Raw genomic sequence first — 22,409 nt, 5'->3', positions numbered from 1 at the left:
CATCCTTCATAACCTGTGAGCCCAGCTGAGAAAAACCAGCTACTACCTTATCCCTTGAAGCATGCTGTAGACACTCGAGATGGATGACTGGATGGATGGATGGATGGATGGATGGATGGACGGATGGATGGATGGATGGATGGACAGCTAACTGGCCAGCACCCACATCTGAAGGCATGCAGCTACTATTTGTTCTTGACTTAGTCTATGCTAACAGATGTCAACTAAATCCCTAACTCTAAGATTATCTGGTTTTCAATGAAAAGAAGCAATTTAAAATACAATAGGTCAAAAATTAAAATGGTGGATGTTATTTCCTCATTTGAAAATTAAAGGAAGCCAATGAACTGAAACTATCAGAAGATGGCACCTGTCTATTAGGATTAAGTCTAATTCTCTTTAGCCATTGATCAGGGGGAAAGATGTCACTAAATTAGCTGGAGTCCCTATATTTGATTTATTCTTATGACAATTTAAAAATAAATAAGATGGTATATGGATACTAACAACCAGCAGCTCACACTTCAGAAGTTTCTAAAACTCTATACAAGGATGGTGCCGCCCATTCTCTCACATCCCTGGGGAGCCTGAAGCAACTTGAGAATCACTGCACTCGGTAGGAGGTATACTTCTGAGGAACAATCTCAGAAAGGTTGCATAGCTACAATTACACAATTTTTTGTGTGTGTTTTGCTCCTAATAACACACCAACAGGCACCTTTAGTAGGACCAAAAGACTAAAGGGGAGCTCCCCAACGGAAACTTCGGGCTACCCTGAGACACTGTGAACACCTGTCCGTACAACTGCTTGCTAAGTGGACAGGCGACGTCACTCACGGCCCTCTACTCTTCACCACAGCCACTGATAAATGCAGCACAAGCTCACTCTTAATGCCTGGCCAACCTCTCCTAGAGGTGCCCTAGGCCCGGTCAGTGTCACAACCACTGCAAAGTGAGAATCTGACGAAACACAGCCTCGCACACTCGGGAAGGCTGGCACAGGTCCGATACAAGGAGGGGCTCACCCTGGCACGTGTGATGACAATCCATCCAGGACAAAGGGCCCAGTATCGCTTTCCTCCTCTCAAACATTTTAAAAAGACTGTTTCAATTTTTGAAATCAAAACATAAACATGTAATTTTCCCTCTTTCTTTTCCTCCCCCACTCTTTCCCATGTAACCTCCCCCTTGCTCTCTTAAAATTCCTGACTTCTATTTCTTTAATCGTTGATCTGTGTGTGTGTGTGTGTGTGTGTGTGTGTGTGTGTGTGTGAATGATCTCTGTGTGTGTTTAGCTTAAATATATAGAAAACCTGTAACTGCCACTTAACCAAACCACATATTTTAAGTAATTTCTAAATACATAGATAGGATACTACATAAATCCTAATTTATTTGTGAGATGAACTACATATAAACAGAACTCCCTCCTGGTTTGTGCACTACCGTATCAATTTATTAAAGTTACTCAACCATCCCCATGTAACCTCCCCCTTGCTCGCTCTCAAATTCACAACCTCTGTTTCTGATATATATATATATGTAGATATATAAGAAATATGAAATATATACACATAATATATCATACCCCTCTCACTTTAAGTGTAAGAACTGAGCTTTGTAAAAGCCAAAGTGAGAAACTCTAACTTGAGATGGTCCCTTCACCACAGCACTTTTGCTGAAGAATCAGTCCATCCTTGCGACTTTTGTTCGCATGTATTTAAACATAAATAATTCTAACTTACGTCTTCTATAAGTCAAAAGCATCAGAAAGATGCAAAGCTGTGTATTCAACTGAGCTGTGCATAGTCACCATTATTGAAATCGTTATTAAGGTAAGAGATAATTATACTCTTCATGTGCTCCATTCCAATAAATGTGTTTTTGCAGGTGAGTTACTTTTCTTACCAATTTGTACAACGGGGACCAAAAGTCTTATTATCAACAGAAGTATATGAAATCAATCAAACCCAGTAGAAAGCTTTTATAATGAGTATAAAGGAGATGGTAATAACAGCATATTACAGGCTAGCCATTGTATATTGATCCACCATTGTTCACTTGCCATTAAATTATAACCCCTAAAGGTATAGTCGAGGTGCTGGCATTTTGAAGTTGTTTTAGATCTGGTTTGAATGAGGATAATGCTGGCTGCCAACACCCATTCATTTGATCCTTCAACAATTCAGAGTAGCCACGGTGGTCTTGGTATCTCAGAAACCATGTACTTTTATACCTGCTTTGCACATTTCCCGGAGATATTGCTTCTGGTGGGATTCCCCAGGGACAACCATATCTGCCTCCAGGAAGCCGTTTAAAATCAAACTGGCAGCATATTTTTGGGTCAGGTCCACAGGTGTGAGGGATGTCATAGCTGTAGAAGGGCATCATGTGGCACAAAATATCTGTGACGGATCCAAGATCTAAAATAAAAAGCCAACATATTTCTGTTCACAAAACTGTTTCTCCCCTAGAACTATTCGAATGCCATTACTTTATACAAATCTAGGTAACGCAAGCTGTGCCCTAGATCAGCAGTCACTCTTCTACCCCAGCCACATTTCCCAGCCACAGCTGAAGGAAGATCTGAGGCTCGCCCTCATTCACCTCTTCTATCTGCTGGAACTGAAATAGAAAAGTCCCTGATGAACCAGCGATTGCTGGCATGGAGGATACAACCTGAGCAAAAGTAAAAGTTACAGCTGGCTCATGCAAAACCATGACCTTGTCCACCCCAGGCTGCCAGCTTCTGCTAGATCTGCTCCTAGGGACACACTGTGACAGCTCCATCAGCCAGAGAGGCTAGGTGAGACAAGGAATGGGGGAGAGCTGAAGGAACAAAGAAGAAAGGGTGGGCAGAGGAGGAGGAGGAAGCCCTGGCCAGAGGCCAGCTCCCTGCAGCAGGAGAGAAAGTAGAACACTGGAAAGTTCATGAAATGTCTCCTGCTGGTCCCCAGCAATGAGTCAGTGGCATTTTCCATCACAAAGGGTAGACAGGAAAGGGGAATTTCCAATTCAAAAATCAGAGAAAGCCAAAATAGTATAGAAACTAAGTACAAGCTACTGATAGAGGACTGTGTTAAGCCCTCCATGTCAGCGTGAAACTGCTGCCCTGAACAGTCAGAAGCAGACTTCCAGGTGGGTTAGAGGTTTGAGAGAATGGCTCTATGCTTTAACAGCCCCTCTTTTTATATATGTGTGCATTTCCAGTTTCTCCAATTGGTATTGCTTCTTTAATAAAGACAAAGCAATCAAGACATATTTTTAACAATGAAAATAATTGCTTCATTAAGAATAAAACACACATACAAACTCCACCTAATTTGAAAACATCTTTCAAGCAGCCACATATTCAAGCCTATTAGAGAAGACCTAACCAGTTTTAACTACTTCTTTGGCAAAACTTTACATTATTCAAAGACCCATTTTCCTGTGCCATACCCTGCAAGAGTCAACAAACTACACCCCAAAGTGTGACACAGGACAATGGTCACTGATATTGACGCAGGCATCTGGCCTGTCATGAGTCTCAAAAGTGGCGGTAATAGCCTCTAACTTTCTTCTTCTGACCAAGACATGGACCCAGTGCATTTCCTAACGCCTACCATTGGGCAGCTTATTTTTACATAGTTCAGTCTCCTGTGTTTGTTTGTGTCTATACTGTATTAAATCAAAATACAATTTCCTTATACACAGGATATATTCTATATTCTGTCCTAGCTGTTGTAAATACATAAAACTACTCAATAATTTCTTGCCGACTGTACTAAATCAAAATATAATTTCCTTATACACAGGATATTTTCTATATTCTGTGCTAGCTTCTGTAAATACATAAAACTATTCAATAATTTTTTGCCAACTGATAATTCTAAACAATCTGAAATATGCCAATTTTTAAGCAAAGAGTCTTCTAATTAATTTTTTGCATTTCAGGTTAAGATGTATTACATCACCCCACGCATGATGTAAAGCCCTGCAAGTTCTAAGCTTCCCTGCACAGTAAGTTTTGCCAGAATGATAGACAGACAGACAGACAGGCAGGCAGGCAGGCAGGCAGATAGAAAAATAGATAGAAAGATAGATAGATGGATAGATAGATACATACATAGATACATACATACATATATACATACATACATTTGTACATACGTAGGTAGGTAGGTAGGTAGATAGATAGATAGATAGATAGATAGATAGATAGATAGATAGACAGACAGACAGACAGACAGACAGACAGGTAGGTAGATAGAAATAAATAGATGGATGATATATATGTAGGTATGTAGATACATACATGCATACATATATACATACATACACACATACATACATACATACATACATTGGTAGGTAGGGAGATAGATAGATAGATAGATAGATAGATAGATAGATAGATAGATAGAAGATAGTAGATACGTAGGTAGGTAGGTAGATAGATAGATACATACATACATACATACATACATACATACACACATACACACATGTTGGTAGGTAGGGAGATAGATAGATAGATAGATAGATAGATAGATAGATAGATAGATAGATAGATAGACAGACACATACATACATATACACATACATACATACGTTGGTAGGTAGGGAGATAGATAGATAGATAGATAGATAGATAGATAGACAGACAGACAGAGAGACACATACATACACACACACATACATACATACATACGTTGGTAGATAGATAGATAGATAGATAGACAGACACATACATACATACATACACACATACATACATACATATGTTGGTAGGTAGGGAGATAGATAGATAGATAGATAGATAGATAGATAGATAGATAGATAGATAGATAGAAAGAAGACAGGTAGGTCGGTAGATACGTAGGTAGGTATATAGGTAGGTAGATAGATAGGTAGACAGACAGATAGATGAAATATAGCTAATATACCTAATTATGTTCCTTACTGAAACACAGAAACACATATGGAGAAGTTATTTTTCAGATATGGAATAACTTCTTTTGTAAATCACTTGGGGCACAGATTCCTCAGGAACCGAGAGTGATGTAGTCAGTGACCTCCTCGCAGCTTTTCAGCAACAACACTCCAGAGGTGGAAGCCAGAGTAAACCACGGACACTTGGGCGGAAGCTCCAACAACAGCCAGTACGCACAGTCAGTCAGACCTCTCCAAATGTCTGCAGGAAACGCAATTTCTCTTTCTTTACCACATGTGCCCACAGGCAAAGATTAAAAACAACTCCGTGGGAAAATAGTGTACACCTTTAATCCCAGAGGCAGAGACAGGCAGATTTCTGTGAGTTCAAGGCCAGCCTGGTCTACAGAGTGAGTTCCAGGACAGGCTCCAAAACTACATCAATAAACCCTGTCTTGAAAAATGAAACAAGCAAGCAAACAAATCAGGAGGAGCACAAATTAACAGCTTAATGGTAATGATGGGACTCAAAAAGGTGGAAAAAACATGAAAAAATCAAATGCAAACCCAGTCAATAGCAAGAAGTAATTAAAAAAAAATCAGAGGAGAAACCTGCGACACAGAAAGAAATAAAACAAAATAAAGAACCAATCAATCTAAGAGCTGGTTCCCTGAGAAGATGAACAAAATTGACAAATCCTTGACCCAACTAACCAAAAGAGAGAGAGGACCCAAATTAACAGTCAGAAATGAATAAGGAATTACAATAGACATTATAATAGAAAACGAAGAAGTTCAGAATCTTATATGGGAAGATTTTAAAGACCTGAACTCTATTAAGTTGGAAAACCTAAAAGAAATGGATGATTTTTCTATGGCTAGTGAACCACCAAATTTAAACCAAGAAGTTAACAATATAAACAAATCCCCAATAAATGAGCAAATTGAAACAGCCTTCTAGCTTAAAAAAAAAAGTCCAAGGCCAGATGGATTTACATCATACTATTAGCTACCTTTTAAAAAAAAAAACTATAATACAAGTAATCTTGTATATAAATATACAGAAAATAATTTTAATGAACTTATCTCACTGAGGTTAATAGTGCTAACCTTCCAAGAGGCAAAGACCACCTAGTTAAAATCCCAATAAGAGACAGAAAATGCCCTCTTTGAAGATGTTGACGAGGGCTGTCCATGAGACTCCCCAAAACATACAGGACTATATTACTGCTCTTGGCTGTCCCCAAGGCAGAAGATCAGTCCCTGATACAGAAGACCATGTCCTTCAAAAACAAGGCCAGAGCTCCCTATACTGGAACTAACCTGAAAGACACTTCCCTGAGGACTAGCTTTCAATAGTACCAGAAATGCATGCAAGCTTCCAAAGGAAGGAGGCAAACAACAGTCCCACCCAGCTCTAATGTCTACGAAATTACATCAACAACCCTTAGGGTGCAGTAGTGGCATGCATCCCTTAGCTGCATCCAACATCCCTCTAATTGAACTTAGGTCACACTCAGCAAAAGGAAGACCATGTCTGGTAATAGAAAACTAGCTAACTACTCAGTACTAGTGAATCCATGGTAACTGGAGGAGAAGCTATACCCACTGCTTTATACTAAACCAGCGTAACTTCTAACACCAATCTAAACACTTGTCCTTACACTCCCAGGTGAGTTTAGTCTTCACTCTTCATTAAGGAAACTTCACTTGCAACAGACAGAGATTAGTACAGAAAACCACAACCAATCAAAATGCAGAGTTATAGGGCACAGTCCCTTTGGATACAGCTACAAAACACTCCAGCACCTAAGGCTCAGGGAATATTGTGGAAGGAGGGGTATTCTGGCAAGAGCCTGAAGACCAGAAAGTTTGCTATGAGACTGTCCTGTCAACTCATGTCAAAAGTTACATCCACAAGCTCTAAGCACCCTGACTGCCCAACGAGGTATGAACGAGGAGGACACCAGTGGACGTGCAAAAGTGGATGGGGAAAAAGCCAAGAGGCCTCAAAACCCTAAGTGAAGAGCTACACACAACTAAGGAATGCTGAGAGTGAAAGAAATGGTCTTCCCAAGGAAGAGCATACGAATTGGTTACTCAATACGAAATGTCAGCTCTGAAAACATGCATAAGAGTAACACTGTACAGACTGCAGGTTACATTTAGAAAATATATGTGTAATATATGCATACAATAACAACAAAAAAAGAGGACATTAACTTGAAAGAGAGCAAGCAGGGTATGTGGGAGAGTCTGGAAGGAGGAAGGGAACGGGAGAAATGTTTCAATTACATTATATATAAAAAACCAAGAAGTAATAAGTAACATAAATTAAGATGTTCCTATTCAGTGGGTGCTGTGAAGGTAGAGACCTTCCATGAAACTAAACCCAGTCTCCTCCAGATAAAGCTGGATAAAATTTGCTTCCATTTGTCCGAGGCTAAGGTCTCCCTGGTAGGACAGGATCAAGGCCAGTTCAAGGGAATTTCTTATAAAACACAGAGACAAGAGAGAAGGAAGGAACACTAGTGGTGTGAGACACACTACTGCACAAGTTCTAAGGCATGCTCAACTCCCTGAGAAAACAGTGCTTTTCCCCACAAGACCAGAGGGAAAGCATAAGCTGCCATAATACGAAACGCTGTATCTATTTGCTTCTGTTGTTCAAAAAAAAAAAACAACTCCATGGTTTTCCAAACATGGATTGACATCGATGTTTATAAGAATCTTGACACAAATACAACGGAAAATAATTGTCCAATAACAAAAATTACCTTTTAGCAGTCCGATGTACAAGGCCTGTGCTGTAAATAACACCCACTGGGGTGTGGTGCTTTGAATGGGAATTGCCGCATAGGCTCCTATGTTTGAACACTTGGTCCCAGTTGGTAGAACTTCTTGGGAAGAATTAGGAGGTGTGGCCTTGTTGGAAGGGTAGTGGTGGTGGTGTTGTGAGAGGTTGTCACTAGTGGTAAATTTGGGTTTCAAAAGCCAATGCCATTCCAGTTGGCTCCCTGTTTCCTGGTTATGTCTCAAGATGTAAATTCTCAGCTACTGTTCCAGGACCATGTCAGCCTGCCTGATGGTATGTTCCCTCACACACACACACACACACACACACACACACACACACAGAGTCATGATGATTATAGATTCTAACCCTCTGGAACCATGAGCCTCAACAAGCATTTTCTTTCCTAAGTAGGCTTGGTTCTGGTGTCTCTTGATAGCAGTAGAAAAATGACGAAGACACCCACACTGGTGTAAGCTCAGAACCATATGGCTCAGCCAAATGGAATCATTGTCTTTCATCAAATACTATGTACCCCAATTCTGCTTCCAAAACACTACATACCCCAATTCTGTCTCCAAAAGAATTCCAGAGTTTTTTGCAAAGAAAAGTGTTTTTTCACGGAATAATGGATTCTCTGGACGAGCATGTGTGAAAATCCAGAACGTTTTAGAATATAAGCCATTGTAGGTGAATGTCCAAAAGGATCTATGGCCCAACCTGATCGAGGTTTCACTCCTGTTGATAAAGAAAAGAAGTGTTAGTTTACCTTTTGTTTTGTTTTGTTTTGAAGGTAAGAGAAATAAAAAGAAGTTACAATACGTTGAGACTCATCAGAGTTTCACAGATTCCTGGGCTTGAATAGAAAGGAAACAGTCACCACACCACCTCACAGCTATGATTAAGTGTCTGCCAACCACTGGAGGTAGACCAACACTCAGTCTATCACGGAGGATTAGATAACCCAGAGACTGGATGATCTGTCACTTCAAGTTACCCGTCAAATCTCAACAGCCTGCCATTAACACCCTTAAACAGCCCAACATCATCATGCCACACAAGGCAGGCCTGATTGAAATAACTGCCCTGCACGCTCCACTGAGTCTCAATGCATCCTGACGCTCTTCCTTTCTCTCTACCTAGAATGAGGTCAATGGAAGGTTTCAAACATGGCTCAGAGCAGTTACAAGAGCCATCAGCTAAAATGTGCCTCTGCTTCACGGAGGACAAAAAAGGTGACAAAAATAAATAAAGGCACAGGTTAGAGTTAATGAGACAAGAACATTCATCTAGCATTATAAAATCTGATCACTCGGTTAGTCAAGACTCTCAAAGACGTCTTCTACGCACAGTATAAAGCTTGGCAAAACTAATAGAGCTGTGCACGGTTTTTTGTTTCTTTTTTCATTCAAGCACCTGTTTAGCATTCCCACACAGCTACACTGATGAGAGGCCTGAGGGTTACAACAATGAGTTACAGCTGAACCTGGGTAGCTGGGTTATCGTCCAAATATCTATGACCCAAAGAAACTCCTAACTAAGACAGGAGAAAAGGGAACTTTGCTGAATAATTCAAAAGTATAATGCAGGAAGCAGCAAAGGAGACTTGGAGAAAAAGCAAAGACACATGCAAGACTCAATTAAGTCAAATACACACACACACACACACACACACACACGAGTGGGTGAGGAGGAGTAGGATAGTTAGTATTCTTGATGTATGGCCTATAGATTTATTATATTTAATTTCATCAATTGTGCTGTACAGTTTCATATTGACTCAAGACAAGCTATAGTCATGTGAGGAGGGAACCACATTGAGAAAATCCCTCCACAAGGTTGGGCTGCAGGCAAGCCTGTAGGTAATTTCCTTAAATAGTAATTGATGGTGGAGGGCCCAGTCCATTGTGAGTGGGCCCCTGGGCTGGGGGTCCAGGCTTCTATACGAAAGCAGGCTGAACAACAAACCAATGAGTAGCAATCCTCCGTGGCCTCTACATCAGTTCCTGCCTCATCTGAGTTCCTGTCCTGACGTCGGCCTTCATGACAAATCATGAGTTTGAAGCGTAAGCCAAATAAACCATTTTGCTCCCCAAGTTGCTTTGGGTCACTGTGTTTCGTCACAGCAACAGTAAACCTAACTAGGACGTTAATAACTCACATATCTGGGGAGAGTATGTGGACGTATGTGTGGGCAGTGTGGAGTCCAGAGCTGGGTACTGGATCCCCTGAAGCTGGAATTGCAGGTGGTTGTAAGCTGCCCAGCGGAGTTCTGTGAAGCAAAAGCATCCTCTGGAAGAGCAGTCACTGCTCCTAACTGCAGAACCTTCTCTCTGGTCCCCTTCTCCAAACTATTAATTAGAAGAAAACCTTAAATACGTGTAGCGGATACCTCAGGCTGATCAAGGTTAGCACTGCCAACACTGGCACAGGGAGTAACCATGTGCTGCTCCTAAGACCTAGGGGATAGGAGAACCGTCAGCACTGGGATGTGTTGGCCAAAGAGATAAATACTACAACACTGATTTAGCCTAATTCCAAGGAAACAAATTCAGATTAACAGACTTTTTCCAAAATCGGCTTGTACTCTTCAAAATAACTGTGGTCAAGAAATCCCAAGAAAAGCCGAGGAAATGATCGAGATTAAGGAAAACTAAGAGACGTGACAACTGAATGTAGCACGTGAACCTGGACCAGACCCTTGACTCTGAATGAGGATCAGCAGCCTCTATAGGCTGTGGTGATGAGGGAGCTGAGATGCTCTGGATGCAGCCCGCGAATTATCCTGTCTTGCTGCATCACTGCTAACACTCCTGGTTTGACAACTATCTTCTAACTACAAATGTGAGAGTCCTGATTTCTTAGCAAATACATTACCAGGTGTTTAGAGATAGAGCCAAGAGCACCTCTGACTTACTGTCATGTAGCCATTAAAACACACACACACATACATGAACCTATGTTCAGGACATATGGCAGTCCCTCCAAGCAACGCTCTAGAACACTTTATAAGTTTACAACTTAGGGAGTAAATATCATCACAAATAAAGGGGGAAATGGAATTCTAAGTAGGTCTTCAAATGTCAGAGACTTTAGTATCCATCGGTTTAGAACTGTAGCACCATTGGTGATTTTCCCCCTATGGAAATCACTGGAACCACACAGGAACAACCAGCTGCAATGGGAAAAGAAATCCAAACAACAAAAACACTGAAAAGAAGATGCATACTGTATCTTTAACACAAAACAAAACAAAACAAAAATACTTAACTATGAAAGGAGATAAGGGCTAGGGAGAGACTTCTGGATTCCAGAACTTACCAGGGTTTTCCTTGGCATTAAACAAATAACTTTTTAAGGATAAGAAGAGGGTTCAGGAGTAATATAAAAAATAGGAAATTCAGACTATGATAATAGTATATGTCACAAGCAGTTACAAATTATGTTTCTTCTTCCTCTGCTGAAATGCTACCATCCTGATTTTCTACACAAAATACCAACTAATTACATAAATACAGAGATGACTATATATAATTATTATTTTATGTCATAAAGAAAATGTTGGGTTTGTCATAAAACAATTTTAATTGACATTTTAGATAGAAAGCAGATTATATCTAAAATTACAGAAATACTTTTAGCATTATTAAAAAAATCTGCCTCCAACAGAAGGCTCTGTAGACATAAACAGTTGCAATAAGTTTTTCAAATGCCCATAACATTTTTGGAATGTAAAGGGTGCAATGTTGACTAGTTATGACATTAAATATCATAAACCAATAAATAATTCATATAAATGTAGCACATTAAGAAAGAAATCTCATCTCACTTATGAAAACAAATATAAAAATCACAAAACAAAACAAAAAAAACCACTACACAAATTGAACTTCACAGCACCCAAGCCAGAAGGGACTTGTTCTGGAAGGCAATGACTTTTTAATTGAGCAAACTGTCATCACACTCACACAACAAATTAGAAAAATCACATAACGTTAATAGTCATCTAAAAGAAATGTTGTATGTACTGCAAATTGGAAAGTACTGAAAAGAATTTTCTCAACACTATTAAAAAATATCTACATAAAATAATAGATAACATCTACTATCTTTAACCAATTTCATAAGTATCTGAAATTAGAAAGGCGATTGCCATTTTTAACACGTGACTATGACAGAATGTTTGAACAAAGCAAACAGATATATGGTCTAAATACTAACTGTATTAAACAGATAATTTTCATTTTTAAGGTAGGACAGTTACTATACGATAAATTATCTAAAATATTAGCAGTAATAAAGAGAGAAAGTAAACTCACCACTCACACATACAAATCAAAAGTTGTCTTAAATACTAGTATTCAACAGTTAAAAGAAAGAAGATACTGTCATGGCTGAGCTAATCGAAGACTTGGCAGATTCTAAAACCATCTGGGAGACAGGCCTTGGACTTATCTGTGGGAAACAGCCTCGACCACGTCAACTGATGGGCAAAGACACCTCACAGTTGCAGTTAGGGCTCGGGCTACATGCGTGGACACAGTCAGTTGAGCACTGGTTGGCACTCACTGCTCTCTTCTTAAGGTGGATTCAAGGGAGCAACTGCTTCATCTCCTGACACCTTAACTTTCCCCTCATGATGGACTGTGAGCTAAAGTAAATTCTTTCTCCCATAAGTTGCATTGTGAGAGTATTTTATCACAGCAACACTAGAAGAAACTAAGACAAGTCTCATCAAAAATCAAAGAACCGAGGCTGGCAAGATGGCTCAGTGGGTAAAAGCACTCACTGTGCCAGCCTCATGACTCAAGTTCAATCCCCAGAACTCATGATGGAAGGAGAGAGCAAACTTCTAAAAACTGTCTTCTGACTACCATGCATGTACTGTATGTAGTACACATATATCTGCATGCACCTACACATCACACATACATATGGGGGGCGGGCGACACTCAGAGACAGAGGGGGTAATAAAATCTTAAACAACAAATGAACAATCACAAAATGGTAGAAAAACTTCATACAGCATATATATATATATATATGCATTTCTTGTGTGTGTGTGTGTGTGTGTATAGTGGCTCAGATTCTGAACAAAGAACACACACACAAAGGTAATAACCCAATTGAAAAGAATGAGACTTTAAACCTTCAAAATAAGCAAAACAATGGGCAATAAACACAAAAATGTACTCAACATTCTTAGCTGTGAAATAAATGCAAGCTGAAACAATAAAATCATTTTATCTCTACTGAAATCATTACTTGAAAAGACTGGCATTAGAAAAATTGGCAAAATATGGAACAAATTCATTGCTGGTTGAGTGTACAATACTAAAAGCATTCTGCAAAGCTTTGCCATACCTATAAAGTTAAGCACAATGTACCCAGCAATTCTATTCCCAGTATTTATCAATGACAAGGAAATATGCTTTAAAAAGAGCTCATGAAAGCCTGTGTCATACAGCTAGCACTGAGAAGCACACTACAGACATTTCACAGGAATCTACTTTAAAAACCAAAAGCTACCCAGCCATGAAAAGGAGTGAGTTAACAATATATGCAAGTCCCAAACACAAAACCCAACCACAGCTTTATGGTAGTGACAAGATATAAGATAGCTATATAAAAATCAACACACAGAATTATATAGACCATCAATAACTACTCCTAACTGAATCAAAATAATAAATTCCACTTACAGTGGCAACTAACAAAATATAATATCTAAAAGCAAATACAACAAAGAAACGGAAATAAAAGCCATGAAAACATTACTGAGGAAAACAGGATCTACATGAATGGAAACACAGCTCATGTTCACACAACAGGATTTTGTGTGGCTAACACGGCAGTGTTTCCTGTTTGGCCAACACGTTCTACACATTCGTACCAAAATCACAACTTGTATTTATTTATTTTTATCTTATGTATAAAAGTGTTTTTGCCTCCCTGTACAGTTACGTGCACAAATTTGCATGAAGTGCCCAAGAAGGCCAGAGAAGAGCAACAGATCCCCTGGAACTGGAGTTAGAAGCAGGTTTCAGGGTTTACAAGTTACAGGGGTTCACAGCTCCCAGGCTGGCCTGGACTCTACTAGGTAGACCAGGATGACCTCGACCTCCTGATTCTCCTGCCTCCACCTCCTGAGTGCTGGGGTTACAGGTACACACCACCATGTCCAGTGTATGTGGTGCTAGGAACTGAACCCAGTGCCCTGTGCATGCTCAGTACTCTACCTACTGAGCCACATCCCCAAGCACAGCTAGTAGTACTGCAAATATTAATTAGGTGACCTAACATTCATGGACATACATGTGTGCATCTATGCAAGCACACACACACACACACACACACATACATGAGTAAACAATTTTTTCTTTTAAGTTGGTATGATCATGCTTCTGAATATCACGTTTTAATACAAAGCAATATAATCAAGATAGTACGGTACTGGCATGAGGGCAGACAGTCTCAGCAAGAATGACAGGACAACTCAGGAAGAGAAGAAGCATCTTTTCAACAGGGGTGTTAGGACAAAGGGACATCGTCATACAAAAGAACGAGTGTGGAATTCTACCCATATCTCACACGCACAGGCTAACGGAATCACAGGTATAAAACCTAACCCCAAAAAATTATCAGAAAGAAAACTAACCCATGGCCTTGGCTCAGAAAATATCTTCTTACTGTGCCGTCAAAACCACGAGTGACAGTGAACAAGGAAATCAGACATACCTGGGGACAAAACTGAACCAGGGTGGAATATGTACAGATTTTTCTTGGCTAAAACACTATTTATACAGCATGCACATTTTTCTTAATATTATAAAAAAGATTGATTTAAAATAGAAAGGAAGAAGTATAAGCACAGTGGTTTTATGTACATATTGCATCATTTCACTGAAGGCACCCTGCATTTTGATATCTGTGGGGAATTCTAGAACCAATCTCCAAAGCTATTATTCAAAGAGCTGAGTGGGAGCCTGGGACAGAGGCAGGGAAATCACAAGAGAGGGGGCACTAACGAATACGAGGTTTGTTGTGTAGATGTGCAAAAGTTATAGAAACAGATCATAGGCTATCTGTGCAACTCTGTGAGCATAACACACCACAAAACTGTAGACTTTAAACAAGCACACTTTGTTATATGTAAATCTGTCACAATCAAGTTATAAGACAAAATTATACTTTGTGCAAAGAAGCTAAAGGGGTATCCTATGAATCCATATGTGAGCTCTTCAAAAAGCAAAATGCATCTACAAAAGCGGAAACTCAGGAGCATTTGACTGGAAGGAGGGAGGGGAGGGGAGGAGAGAGCACTCTCAGGTGATATATAAAATGAGTACATATGTATATCTGTCAAAACTCACCAACCTCTATGTTGAAGATGCATGCATTGTACAGCATGCAAGTTATATTTCAACGAAAGCTGAACATTAAGAAAAACCCACAAGTAAGATGAGGTGGTTTGAAAGAAAATGGCCCCCAAAGTGAGGTGCAGCTTTGTTGGGGTGGGTGTGGCCTTGTTGAAGGAAGTGTGTCACTGTAAAGGTGGGGCTTTGAGGTCTCAGATATGCTCAAGTCACACCCAATGTCTCAGTTCACTCCCTGTTGCCTGCAGGTCAAGATGCAGGACACTCCACTCCTTCTCTAGCACCATGTCTGCCTGCATGCCACCATGTTCTCTGCCACGATGATAATGGACTCAAGCTCTGCAATGTAGGTCAGCCCAGGTAAATGTTTTCCTTTACAGGAGTTGCTGTAGTCATGGTGTCTCCTCACAGCAACAGAAACCCTGACCAAGACGTGAAGTTTATAAACAGTGGCTCGCTTGGCTTATGACGTATGTCAGTGTTTAAGGAAAGTGACCATTAAGTACAGGTCTGAAAGCTTCCCCTGTCCCCACACGATCACCTGGGCTTGCTGACTTGTTAGAACCCGAGTGTCAGAATATTGTCACACAGCTGTGACTTAGGACAGAGAAAGGACAGAGTAAAGCATCAAAGACATAGGAAGAGAAAAAAAAAACTGTTGGTAACTGGTGTGGAAGTTTTATAGGATTTCTTTGCAGTAGATTTAAGACTGCTGCGGGAGTACCTTCCGCTGCTTCAGCCAATAGTCGCTGGAGCAGGAGCCGGAACTAAGAGGCCAAGCCGAGGCTTGTCGCTCTTCTTTTAAAGAGAAATATACCACGCCCCAGTGGGATGGTATTTTAGCGGCTATTGGCTGACGGAGCGGAAGGCGCTCCGCAGCACTGTGGGCTCGTGCTTCAGCGACTACTGGCTGAAGCAGTGGAAGGTACTCCCGCAGCATAAGACTGTGTTAAAATAAAAAAGGAAAGAAAGAATTATAATAGTGAGGACTTTTTAAGCCTAACAGAAAAAAATTAAATAATAAATTATCTAGAAATAAATTCAATAAAAATCATAAATGCTTATCATATAAATGCTACAAAAGTTATGAGATAGGAAATATTTGAAAAAGTGCTTCACGCCATGTTACAGGCAGGAGAAGATGTCAGTCCATTTCAGGTTTTAGTGAATTGTAGAAGATGCTGTCAACCCCACGGCCTCCTCCTCATTTCTCTTGGGAGAAGTTTTTTCTCAGATGGACCGTCTCCATAGGTCCAGGCACAAAAATGACTGACTGCTCTCTACAATTCCATCTCCCTGGAGACCATCACCATCGAAACAAGTCCTGTCTGTACCTCAGTGATAAGCAACTCAATGAGATAAAATATTCAGAAAAATGCCTTATCCTAAAAGTACTGTTTGCTAAACCCGATGGTAGGGGAGTGTTTCTGCTACCTAGTGCCCTCTTTCCTACACAATGCTTAGAGAAACTAGGGTAAAAAAGCACAAAGCAAGATGCGCCCAAGGAAACACTCTTAATAGTGAACATTATGTCCCTGTCTCCAGAATCGTCCACGATACTACAAAGGCCTTTACTTTTTCTTCTCCCCCATACTCATTTTGGATTAAGCTAATAGGGTTTTGCCTCCTAGGATTAAGTCTTAACTAATATATAATTAAAATAATAAACTTCTAAACAAAATAAAATATGGAAAAATAAGATATAAAACAAGATCAATGACCTTAAATGGAACTATCGTGTCTATGAAATTGAGATAATAACCTAATAAATACGATGAGCAAAGAATAAATTATTCGACAATTACAAGGACTGTTAGTTTAGATTCCCTACGTGCAACTTCCCCAAACAGCCCAAAATGAAAGGGGGGAGGAAACACATGAATACATACCTAGATTTTTTTCCAGCCATTGATGCCCTTCAATTAGTTGGTCAATTATGGCAAAATAATGTGCCGTGGCTTCATCAGGCATAACCCAGCCACCCGTCACAATCTCGAGCTGACCATTCTGTACCAAGCTAGAAGAAAATAGATAAAAGTTAAGGTAACAAGAGTGACAGAGTTCTGAGAAGAAACTGAAATACACCAACATTTAAGATGAAGCTTTACAAGTGGCCTACACTTAAGTGGGGGTGGGAGTGGGTGGGGACTTGGCATTTCTTTTGAAACAAGTCACTGAGTTTCAACTCCAGCTCCCAGGGATGAAGTACCCATGGTAAAAGATCTTGGGTGACCCTTATTTTCTCAGGACATAATTTCTACGGAGGTATAGCAGGAAGAAGACTTCTGGGGTCGGGAGCTCCAGGGTTTATTTTTGAACCTTACAGTCATTGAGCAACATGCTCTACTCAGGCAATGAACCTGGTGTTTCCAGGACTGTCATTTCAAAGACGGTGTCTACTTCAATATGCCAGTATCAAAAAGCGTTATTTACCTCTGCTCTGTCAAGTTAATTAAGCATACCACTCAGTAAATGCAATAATTAAGCACTGTGTTTCAGTTTTAGTAAAATGTGGGCGATATGGCTTTTTTAGGACTGTTGAAAGCTATACCATTACTGTTATTTGTTTGCTGAGTATTCCTTTTGCAATAATGCCATGCAAGATAATGGTTACTAATTGTTAGTTACTAACATCTCCTTCTTTTTCTTTTGTGTTTCCAATATAACCACCTGTCCATTTGAGAGGTGTGGAAGTTCACAGAGCCAGGAAGCTTTTATGAGTATTCATCAAGATGTGATGAAAAAGGAAAAAAGCTAGAATTTCTAAAACCTTTGTTTATTTAAGAACACAATTAAATCCAAGAGTGCTGTTCCCTCCCATCTTCTGGACAATGGGCTTTTACTCAGTTAGTTCTTTTGTACTGACCCTTGTATCTAAGTCTGCCATACTCTAGAGGCTGTGTGGATCTGACCGCTGGACTAAAAACCCGAGGTTGATAACCAGACTTGTAACCAGACAGAGTGGAGTTTAGTCCCTGCCCATCAAATATGGACATGCTTTCAATTTCATTATTTCACTATCCTAACAAACACATATTTTGGAAATTTTCAGATATAATTGCTTAAAAACAAATGATTTACTGGGCTTAACTAGACAGAAACTTCAAGTTAGTAAGCACTAAAATGAAAAGAAAAAAAATATTCCAAAGATGGAACTTTTCCTTTTCAATTTATATCAGCTTTATTTTGCTTGAGAAAAAAAAATAGTCCTAGCCTATGCTATATGCCTGAATGGTCTCCAAAAAAATGACAACCAAGGAAAGTATTATACATTTTATACAGCAGGGTGACTTCTCCAGCTGCACTTACTAGTAAGACATCCCTTCCTTGGGAAGCCTTGGCTGCTACTCCGAAGGTACTCTGAGTTCTTATCAGTACTCAGTGGGTACTATAAGGATGGCTTCTTTCTGACTAAAACATTATCAAGCAATTTCATACTGCTCCTCCTCATCCAACCTGGACGGTTCTAACTACCTAGGCGTCTCAACCCAAATACAACTTACCCAGAAGTGTCCAGGGACCCCTGAGCAAGTCAGCACTCCCCTCTGCCCCCTCACAGTATAACAACACAGCTTTTATCACAAACCAAAAGTACCTGTTTATTCCTATCTGCTGTCTGCCCTCCCTCCCACCCACCCACGTAATGCAGGCAAGAAGGGAACAGGGATCAGACAGGCAGTTACACACCCAACACTGAGAAGCCTGCTTTTGAGCAACAGTTCCTGAGACTTTCCGTTTAACACCAGTAATTAACAAGTAGTTCAAGTTAGGTCAGACTTGCATACAAAATAAATCAATAAGGATAAAGTCGGTTAGGATGGCGTTTCAATAAAGTAGACGGTGGTAGGAAATATGGAAGAGGAGGAAATAAGGTTCCTGAGAACCTATCTGCAAGAACTCAGGCTAGGATTGGGACAAGAAGAAATGAATACTGGTAATACCGCAAAGGTGACTCAGAGTTCCCAAGGCCAGGTGTTTAACAGAGTGATGTTAATAAACATTAGACTGAGGGGGAAGTCCCTTTGCAGTATGAACGTAATTCAGTCTGGGCCAGGCCACAACAGCAGTGTTTCCAACAGGGGTTGACGGCAATGGCCAGTTAGATCAGGGAAAGTCCCCTGGATAAAAATCAGTTTCAGAGACCGAAAGAAAAGGAAATCGGGATGGGCAAGGAGTCTGTAAAAAGAAAATCGAACAGAGAGTCAAAGATCAGGTAGGAAAATGAGCAGAAATGGAGCTGATAAGAAATGTTAAAGATAGATAAATCTATGGAAAACATCCAGAAAGGAGTCAAGCAGCAAGAGCTGCCCTTATAGTTTGTAAAAAGTGCTAAAGTCGCTGTAACTATGACAGAACAGACACAAAGTGGGTCAGACAGCAAAACTGAGAAGCGAGTTGTCCCAATACTGGCATTAATACAGGCATCAAAGTGATTAGAAAAAAGATCACATGAGAAAACTAAGATCATGGCATGGAAACCCAGGGACTTCTTCTGAACACTGTGTTCATGCAGGCCTTCAAGGAAAACTGACAAGCAGGCCCAGACCAGAACAAGAGCGGGCCAGAGGAAGAGCAGTTTCAGTTTATCTTAGCATCGTTTATCTGGACAAGACAAAACACTAAGTAGAAGAAAACAGTGTGAATCTTAAATATGCAGTCACAACCTAAGTACAGTGACAGGGGACAGGCTTAATCACGTTAGCAAACCCACCTATTCTGTGACAGCATCTGTCTTCCTACTCTGTGAGCCTGGGAGCCATCCACAAGAATAGGACAAACCAGATTATCAAACCAAGCTTCTCACAGTCAGGAAGGTTTGGTTTGACATAAATACTTACCGAAGCGGACAAAAGAACCTGCCACGCAACCATTCACACATTCACCGTGTCAACAAGAACAAGAGAGGTACAGCCAAACGATGGGTCTACAGCAGCATCACACTTACAATCCCTACTGTTTGCAGTCATGTGAAAGTTCATAAGACAGATTGTGACTGTACTTTCTAGACTTCAATATTCAAAAGAAAAATGACGGGAAACACCTATAGCTGCAGAAATATATACTTAAATATAATGTACTCAGTGTTCAACAGGACCAAATAAAGCATTATCTGGATAAGCAGAGGAAAACAATCAGACAAGGCATGTCTGCCACATAAAGTCTGTACTTACTCTCTACTAAAAGGCTCTCGGCTGTCTGTCAAGACTTTCCAATGCACATGTCATAATCCTAACTTGTGAACATGAGACCTACATGCAAACATAAGCAGAGAATACACGCCTAGCAAATCCGAAAGCCCAGAAGCCAACCCCTAACTTCCAAAATCACTAAAGCTCACGCTTCACTTTTTACAGCGGTGGCTAGCTGCCTGGTAGAAGACACTAACCACAGCTCTATGTTTCTCCTTCAGTGCTGGGGAATTTCATAGAAAATGCTGAGAGAAATTACTGATCAAAAATAAGCCGAGTGTGTCTGTCGCTGCTCATTTGGCCCAAGACACAGCTTATAGACTTAAGAATTCACTGCAATGCTCGAGAAGCGGTAAATCATTTTTAGTGAGTGTCATGTCTTCCTCCATGTAGACTCATCAGACAGACATTTGCAATTTGGTCACACACAGAAGGAGACACTCAAAGAGCTTTCCTCCCTAATGGGGAAATTGTTACAGACAACTTCGTAGCAAACAATGCATCATTTAGCAAGCTTCAAAGAATCACAAATTAATTTCACATGAGAAAATGAGATGAATTTGTAATTATGCGTTGGGGGAAATATGAAATAATGTAAGATGACATCCTGGGTTTCATTCTTAAATACAAAATTAGTTAAATGGAAAATTAAAAAAAAAATAAAAGATGGTGTCTCCTAAAGAATCAACTGATGCCCTGAAGACTTTAGCCAATCAGATCAACCGACGCACGCTCCCGAGGTGTGCACTATCTAGTGGGAGAACATAAGCAGGACTTTTTTTAACCCCCATATGATAACCCTGGATCCCTGGGCTTCCTATTGCTCTGGACGCCAGACTTCAGAGACTGCATATAACTGAATAAGAAGACATGAGTCATCTCCATTATTCCTTCATTACTTCATAACGACTTGTTCCCTCCCCCAGCTTGTCATGTCTTAGCAGCCTAGAACATCTTCCCTGCTAACACTGGTCTACCTGGCTCTTCGGAATGAGTTCACTATTAGCCATTACACCCTAGCCAAACTTCAACAAAGCTATCACCTTTCATAAGCTCGACAACCATCTTTCCTAACATTTACAACTTAAACTAATTATACATCTGCATGCTTTGCTGACTTTTTCCTCCAACAGAGCACAAGCTCTGGGCAAACGAGAATTCCATCTGTTGAACATTTAACACTTAGAGGTTCCCCCCAGTACAAAAATGTAAGAAAGGGGTACCACTAACACTCGAGACAAACAAAGGACAAGTACCAGAGATGACAGAAATAACTGAGCTCTACAAAAGAAAAAGAAATGTAACCTCATTAGAAGGAAACACAAGTTGAACGGAAAGCGGCCTGTCACGTCTCCCCTAACAGGTTACACAGATCAGAAGGTTGCGCAACATTCTAGGATGCCGCAGACGTGTGGACACAGGTATTCACACATGCTAATGCCAAGATTCCAGCTGCAGACTGCATATATATCCAGAGGCACTCAGAAAAGTCAGCAAGAATTAACACTAACATAAAAGACAGGCTCTGTATTAGCAAGGAACCGGAAATAAACAACCGGATCACCAGTTGGCTGTGATTAAGCAAGTTTCTTTCATAAAAGACTTTTAAAAGTTCTTCAAGATATGCATTTCAAGGCTGGGCATGGTGGCACACACCTTTAATCCCAGCACTTGAGAGGCAGGAGGACCTCTGTGAGTTCAAGGCCAGCCTGGTCTACAGAATGAGTTCCAGGACAGTCAGGGCTACACAGGGAAACCCTGTCTCAAAAAAAACCAAAAAACAAAAGATGTATATTTCATTAATTCATCTTTTATTGCCAAGTAGTGTTCTATCTTTTTAATCCATCATCTTGTTGACAGACATTTGAACTATTTCCAGTCTACTGTGGAAATGTAAGCACAAATCTTTTTGTGAGCATGATTTCATTCCTTTAAGGTCAGTTTCTAGACCAGCACCTCGCAAGTATCATGCGTGTTCATTTGGAAAACTGTTGAGAAGTCACCCTCTTTAAGGTGATACCAGCAAGCCACTGGAGTGTTCCAGGTGCTGCACATCGTCCCCGACCTTTGCTGCCATTCACCTTTCACCCCAGAACCGCCTGGAACAGTTAACTTCCCCCAGCCTCTGCAATATCC

At 40.3% G+C, this 22,409-nt stretch overlaps 1 protein-coding gene across 1 annotated transcript in view; it reads right to left on the bottom strand.

The window, feature by feature from the left end:
- Nucleotides 1-22,409, bottom strand: part of Man2a1 (mannosidase alpha class 2A member 1) — a 166,233-nt gene that overhangs the window by 94,861 nt on the left and 48,963 nt on the right. The window contains exons 5-7 of the mRNA XM_048442108.3: nucleotides 16,974-17,101; nucleotides 8,273-8,446; nucleotides 2,237-2,423 (exon numbers count right to left, since the gene is read on the bottom strand). Of these exons, the coding sequence (XP_048298065.3) occupies nucleotides 2,237-2,423; nucleotides 8,273-8,446; nucleotides 16,974-17,101 (489 nt within the window). The remainder of the gene's footprint in view (nucleotides 1-2,236; nucleotides 2,424-8,272; nucleotides 8,447-16,973; nucleotides 17,102-22,409) is intronic.

Source organism: Myodes glareolus, chromosome 1 (genome assembly GCF_982192425.1).
Source record: "Myodes glareolus chromosome 1, mMyoGla1.1, whole genome shotgun sequence".
Classification (NCBI taxonomy): domain Eukaryota; kingdom Metazoa; phylum Chordata; class Mammalia; order Rodentia; family Cricetidae; genus Myodes; species Myodes glareolus.
Note: the sequence above shows the minus strand (reverse complement) of the source record. Positions and strands in the feature narration are given on the sequence as shown.